Genomic DNA, 7,117 nt, shown 5'->3' with positions numbered 1-7,117 from the left:
TGTTGGTAAAGACCATTTCTTTTTTGGAGTCAATGGTATGGGCCTAAATTCATAACTTCTTCTTTCAAATTTCATGAAGCCCAATATAGTCGATCTAATAAAGCTCCGATTCTATGTGAAATAACAAGTAACAGCCCATAAGCTAACTGAAAAGAGTGTTACACCGGCTCTGCAAACCATGACCCAAAGTGGTCACTAAGATTGACGCTGTGTACTAAAATCATCTTTAAATTATACCATATTAATCATTGATCTGTTTTTCGTTAACGCCACGCTGACATGGCTTGATGACGTCAATCTTTGGTGACACGTATCACCTCATGGTTTGACCACGTGTAACAATATAATGACGTGTTGGTCAGCAACACGTGGCATAATGACATGAGTGGTTATGTCACGGTTATAATGCTATTTGCCACGTGTCTGATCATGTTACGTGTCACAATATTATTTGTCTATATGTCATTCACTATGTCATCATTACATATGCACCAAATTGGTCTCTTGCTTTGCATCAAATGACTCATTTTAGTCATTGAAATTGAATGTCATACATCAAATTAATTCCTTCGTCAGTTTTTTCTCTTTTTTTGTAAATTTAAAATTTTTAATATTTTTTATACACTAATTTTAATTATATTTTTTATTATACAATTTTTTATAATAATTTTTTAATTAATAATTTTAACTTGTATCAATAGAGCACATGTTAACTAAATCCAAAACTTTATTATTGTTTCTTGTATTTATTTGTATCTGTTTTAATACTGTTCAAGTCATGTCTACAATAAGTGCTTATATTAATTAATAATGTAATATATGAAAGGACTGCCTAAATAAGTTATAAATAAAATGAATTATTATAATCGACAGTATAAATTTATCTTATTGAGAAGTCAATTATATAGGAAATCGGATACTCTTAAAACGGATGGTAATAATAAATTTATATTAGTTAACAAGTGTTTTATCAAATATTTTTAAAATATTTATTAAGGTGTTAAATATTTTAAAAATTGTATAAAAAATATTATTATACTCTTACTTACACTTTTTACTGAATCAATATCAATATCTTATATAATTCTTTTAATAAAATATTGTAAAAAAAATTTGTATAATTAAAACTAAAATTTTAAAAATATTTTATATAAATATTTGTATTTAAATAATTTGTAAAAAGATAAAATTAAAATGAATGTATTTAAAGATATTAAAATTTTTGAATTTATAAAAAAAACTAACAAAAGAACTAATTTAATACAGAACATTTAATTTCAGAAATTAAAATAAATCATTTGATATAAAAAAAACACGAAGGTCACGTCTGAGCCAAAACGACGCGAGGAGTAGGGGTGTGCATGGCTCGGCTTGACCCGAACACCCGGTCGGGTCCCAAACACTTTAGGGGCTAATTTGGTGTGATTTCATTGGATTTAGGGTCAGGTAAGGACCTCAAAAATAGACCCGGACATTATTTCGGGTCGGGTCCGGGCGATAACTCGGGTCACCCGAAATCGTTCCGGTGGTCCAGTCATTATACACAATTAATATTTTGTGTTATTAGTGATTGATAATGGCTATTATTATGTGAAATTTAAGTATTGTAAACTTTAATATTTTGTGTTATTAGTCATTATATATAAGACTATAAGTTAATGTTTTATGTTTAAAATGCATAAGATTTTAGACTAATGTATATTCTTGTATTATTTGTATTGATTTAAATATTTGATGTTATTAGGTAATATTAGTATTGATTATGGTTATGTTTTAATTTTGGAAAAGAGTTAATTCTTGTTATATTTTTCTAAGTGAATTTTATCATGTCAAATAATGGTTGAAGTCTTAGAAATTTAGATATTTTTACATGCTAACTTACAAGAAGGTATCAAGGTAATAATGTTAATGGCCCGGTTTTCACCCGATTTTTACCCAATATAATTGTGGCCCGAAAGAATATAAATTTCATCGGATCTAGAATCAAATTCGAATATAACAAATAGGTTCAGTATATATTTTTGGTCAGATTTATGTCATATTAAACCCAGTTTCATGTGGCCATGCACACCGCCCTAACGAGGGGGAATGACTGTTGTCTTTGTCAATTTTAGTAAAGTAGAGGACACAGTGAATTAAATAAAAATCTTCGTCGACGTTTGGATTACGAGTTAAATCTTTTTAATTATGAACCAAGTTTTGAATGTGCAATATTATTGTTGGATTATGTCAGGTATCATCACATTATTGATTATTCGCTAGTCAATCTTAACTCTAAATAACTTCTAGAGTTGAAGGCAAGAATTTTTATTGCACAATAAGAGGCAATCAAAAGAGAAAATTGATGGTTCTATTTCTCGGTACAAGTTCTTGGCACAAAGCTGAAAAATGAAGCTTAACAAGTGTAGTGGTAATAGCAGTAATAATAATACAAAATTACATATAATTAACAATTATTATTATTATTCTTGGCTAACTTTGACTTTGACTTTCACTTCCAGCTGTTTGCAACAATGTCAGCCAAATCCACAACCCTTTGTGAGTAACCCCACTCATTATCATACCAAGCAATAACCTTCACCATGTCATCACCCATGACCATGGTCAACGAAGAGTCAACGGTAGATGAAACGTCGGTGCACCTGAAATCAACGGAGACAAGTGGTTCATCACACACTGAGAGGATGCCGTTAAGCTCCTTCTCCGCGCTCTCTCTGAACGCAGCGTTGACTTCCTCCGCGAACGTCTTCTTTGACACCTGAACAACGAGGTCAACGACGGACACGTTTGGCGTTGGCACACGCAATGCAATTCCGTTCAGCTTCCCCTTAAGTGTCGGCAACACAAGCGCCACCGCCTTGGCCGCTCCGGTTGAGGTCGGCACGATGTTCAGCGCTGCCGCCCTCGCGCGTCTGAGGTCGCGGTGGCTGGCGTCAAGAAGCCTTTGGTCTCCGGTGTATGAGTGAGTGGTGGTCATGGTTCCCTTGATGATACCTGCCACGTCACGTGTCACGTGGGAGTTAGTTTAATTTTCTGCTACGGATAAGAATGTTGTAGAGCGCAAATGGTGAATTACCGAATTTCTGGTCAAGGACCTTGACGAAGGGAGCAAGGCAGTTAGTGGTGCAAGAAGCGTTGCTGATGATGGGTTCGTCTGGGCTGTAAGCATCAGCATTGACACCAACTACATAGGTTGGGATGTCACCTTTGCCTGGGGCTGTGATCAGAACCTTCTTCGCTCCCGCCTGAATGTGCTTCCCTGCACCTTCTCTGTCCACGAACACCCCAGTTCCTTCAATCACCAAGTCAATTCCCAATTCCCTGCACAAATCAATCAATATTAATAACATCTTAACCTGGGACTTTTTTTTTTTTTTATATCAAAAATAGGAAACTCAAACCCGCAACTTCAGTATGGGGAGACTATGCCATTTGAGCTATTATTTATTGGTCATCTTAACCTGGGATTTCTTAAATGAATATAAAAAAATTAAATTATTTGAGCTATAACTAATTGGTATAAAATAATATAATTTGTATTTATATTTTTTAGAATTTATACACATATATTAATAAAAAAAAAGTCTAGAGGACCAGCAATTTTATTGAATTTTAGCCCGCATGTAATCAGCAGAAAAATGTGATCAAATCATCATTGATAGTTAATTGATGGCTAACAATTACAAAAATTACTGCCGCTTAACATTGCTCATTAATAAAATTTATTTATTAAAGATAATTTGGTTTATATTGAGAACGACAAAAAAATACTCAAAATTGCTGACCCCAAAAGTTTTTTTTTTCCATTAATTGTGAAGATTAACAAAATAAAGTACTATTTTTTTTTTCTCTAGTATTACTCTGTTTGTAACTTGTAATTAGCATAAGCAGTTATAGTAATTTCAGTTTATTTGGTTTTGGTAATAAGCGCTTAACGTCAAAGAGGTAGAAGCTTACTTCCAGGGAAGGTTAGCAGGGTTGCGGTTGGAGACAACTTTGATGACCTTTCCGTCAACGGAGATGGCATCATCACCGACAGGCTTAACGTCGGCGTCGAATATGCCAAGGGTGGAGTCATACTTGAGAAGGTGAGAGGCCTGCTTGACGCCTCCGGTGTCATTGATGGCAATGACATCCAGAGGAGAGTCTTTGCGGCCATGCCAGCACCTCAAGAAGTTCCTTCCAATTCTGCCAAAACCGTTTATGGCCACCTTCAACTTCGCTTCCGTCACACCTTTCCTGTATCCTCCACTGCTTCCAACCTGAAACAATTAACACCTCATTACTGAATCCAGTTTTCTTTTCTTTCAAACAATTCTTCTAACAACTCATCACATAGTTCCCCTTCCTCTATATGATTCTCTAGAGACGATGTGATGACCGAGTTTTCTTTTTTGGTACAGACTATCCCATGTTTGGTTCTCTAGGGAAGAAAGAAAGTGCAATAATCTGATAATCATGGACCAAAGTGTGTATTTAGGGTCCAAACCCATGATCTAAACATTAATGTCACATAAATATTAACAATCTAAATGTCTTTGTTCTAACAGAAATATTTATTTAATTTGTACACACTTTTTGGATTTTTCTTTCCTTTTTCAATTTTTCCTTTTCTATTTTATGTATCAAAACAAGTATACATACATTGTAGTAGAAAATAGCTAATTTATTCATATAAAGCATTAATTATTTGAAGGAAATGTATATACACTTACTGCAGATGTCTGGAATGAAATGATAGAGTGGAAGTCATCTGAAGTCTTCCTAGAGAAAGGAAGGTAGCTAGATGATGAGTTGCGGAGGCCAGAGAATTCACCCTTCCCACCATTTCCCTGATACAAAAAAAAAAAAAAAAAAGAAAGCAAAAAACTTTAGCATAAAAATAATGTTACTACTACTACAACAACCAGTAATAGTAATACATAATTGTATGCTGATTGAACCTGAAGAGCTGGTTTGGCTACAGAAAGTGTAGCCGAAGCCATAGTGAAGGTGTAGTAGTAGTAGTTGTAGTGGTGGTAGAGCTTTGAAGAAAAAATGGTGAATGAGGTTTCATGATATTGTGAGTTGTTAAGTTTAATAAGCGCCAAAGAGAAAGGGTGAGCATGGATGTGTGGTTGTGACACATGAGGATGAGATTATGGATAGCACTCTCACTCTATTGAATGGTTCTGATTGGTTCTTCTCTCACTTGTGTTTCTCACTTGTGGGTTGTGGCTTCAATCATCATATGGCTACCGTGCATTTTCTTACACAAGGCATATGTGAACATTTTCATTCCTCCTATTCATGGTTCTTTGGGCTTCACCCTTTAATTTTTTTTTAATGTGGGCCAGATTATGGGTACTTGCATGAGTGGATACTAATACACATCTTTGTGTTTTTTCATGAGAGGGAAAAAAAAGGGATTGCGATTTTTGACCATAGAAGAAGGACAGGGAAATGGGAAAAAATGTGATAACTCTGTTCAATTGGACATTTGATAGAAAGAAATTTGATATGTCTTTGCCCCGATTAATCACCAAAAAAAAAAAAATTTTGATATGTCTTTTCAGTGTGAAAAACTGAAAATATTTTATACATATGACTAATAATGTATTCTCCTAATTTAGTGTTCAACATTTGTGTGTGTTCTTTATTCTAGATTGGAAACAGAGTTAGGTTATGCACTTATGCTTCCCTAGCGGTTTATGTGGAAGAAATATACGTAGCATTGGATTGTCTCACTTCGTAATAAAATATAATGAATGATTTAAACATAATATATAAATTTAGAAGAGTGTTAGGAATAGCAAATTTTGTAATTTGTAGTTATATATTAATTATTATTAATATTTTTAATAGTGTGAGATTATATCTAATAGTGTGTTATTATTCACTTTTCTTTTGTTAGTTAAATACTGATCAAATTTTAATAAAATTCTTGATTCCTTAAACTTTTTCAAAAATGTATTCGATGCCTCCAAACATTGAATTAATTTAATTTTTTATAAGAGTAAAGTATACTTTTTGTCCCTGAAGTTTATTAAAAGTTTTAAAAATATTCCTAAGTTTTGATTTGTTTCAATTTTGTCCCTTAAGTTTTCGATTTGCATCAATTTTACCCTTATTACTAATTTTTTGATAATTAATATTTTTCTTTTCAAATATACCCCTCTCTTATTATACCTATCATCATCATCATCACAATTCTCTGTCTCTCTTTCTTTCTCTTTTTTCATCTTCACCGTCATCTCCACCACCATCATCATTATTGAGTAACCACTGTCAACCCCTTTCTTCATCATCACCGGCCAAACCTCTCATTCTCCTTCTTTCTCCTTTTTTCTCTGACTCTCCATCTCCATCACCACCATTTTCGTTGAGCCCCAATCTTCGATGACCTCATGACCACCACCCTTTTTCTTCTTCTTCGCAGAAACCTAGCAACAACGAAGCCATCGCTCTTCCTTCTTCTCTGTTAGCAAACCTAGCCTCATTAATTATTAGTACTAGTTGGATTAATATCTTTTTTTTGTGTTTCCAGATTTCACACAAAGCAAAATCCTTTTGCTGCCACACCAACCTGAAACCCTGACCCAAACAACAAAGTTTCTTCCTTTTTTTGTTTCCAGATTTCACACAAAGCAAAGCAAAATTCTTTTACTGCCAAACCAACCTGAAACCCTGACCCAACAACAAAGTTTCTTCCTTTTAATATTATTCGGACTATACCTCATTGGAAAATTAATAACACAAAAATTAAATGACAAAGAACCAAACATGATCTATTTCAACACACTTCTTTTCATTTCTCAAAATGTCAACATCCAAAACAAACAAATTTATCATCATGACCATGATCATACTCCAACCTCCTCCCCTTTCTCCAAAAAAAAAAAAATTAAAAAATTAAAAAAAAGAGAAAATAAGAAGAAGAAGATGAGAGAAAAGACTACATCTTTAGACACCTGCATCATCAAAAGTATGTTTTTTTTTAAACTTCATTGTTGGGCAAAAATGCATGCTTTTTGAAATTTCAATGAACATATTGAGAGTAAAAAGTGATAAGAGCATTGCTAAAGGGATCCTGCGAGAAGAGCTCCTCCAAAAACCGGTTCCATAGAACCTATCCCAC

General features: G+C 33.7%; 1 protein-coding gene across 1 annotated transcript; it reads right to left on the bottom strand.

Annotated features, from left to right (window-relative positions):
- Window positions 1-2,291: 2,291 nt before the first annotated feature.
- LOC130935220 (glyceraldehyde-3-phosphate dehydrogenase A, chloroplastic) lies at window positions 2,292-5,154 on the bottom strand. The gene is made up of 5 exons (XM_057864842.1): window positions 4,944-5,154; window positions 4,716-4,832; window positions 3,958-4,262; window positions 3,077-3,321; window positions 2,292-2,994 (listed from the first exon to the last, which is right to left on the bottom strand). The coding sequence occupies exons 1-5, from the start codon at window positions 4,983-4,985 to the stop codon at window positions 2,492-2,494; spliced, it is 1,212 nt and encodes a 403-aa protein (XP_057720825.1). The 5' UTR covers window positions 4,986-5,154; the 3' UTR covers window positions 2,292-2,491.
- Window positions 5,155-7,117: the final 1,963 nt, after the last annotated feature.

This window comes from Arachis stenosperma, chromosome 6, assembly GCF_014773155.1.
Source record: "Arachis stenosperma cultivar V10309 chromosome 6, arast.V10309.gnm1.PFL2, whole genome shotgun sequence".
NCBI classification, from domain to species: Eukaryota; Viridiplantae; Streptophyta; class Magnoliopsida; order Fabales; family Fabaceae; genus Arachis; species Arachis stenosperma.
The sequence above is the reverse complement of the archived record's forward strand: the minus strand, read 5'-3'. Positions and strand labels throughout refer to the sequence as shown.

Bases quoted from the DNA above. Each gene is read 5' to 3' on its own strand.
- LOC130935220 (XM_057864842.1), bottom strand. From the start codon at position 4,985: ATGGCTTCGGCTACACTTTCTGTAGCCAAACCAGCTCTTCAG. The intron at 4,833-4,943 runs GTTCAATCAGCA...TTTTTGTATCAG, and splicing joins TAGCCAAACCAGCTCTTCAG to GGAAATGGTGGGAAGGGTGA. The intron at 4,263-4,715 runs GTAAGTGTATAT...TAATTGTTTCAG, and splicing joins TTTCATTCCAGACATCTGCA to GTTGGAAGCAGTGGAGGATA.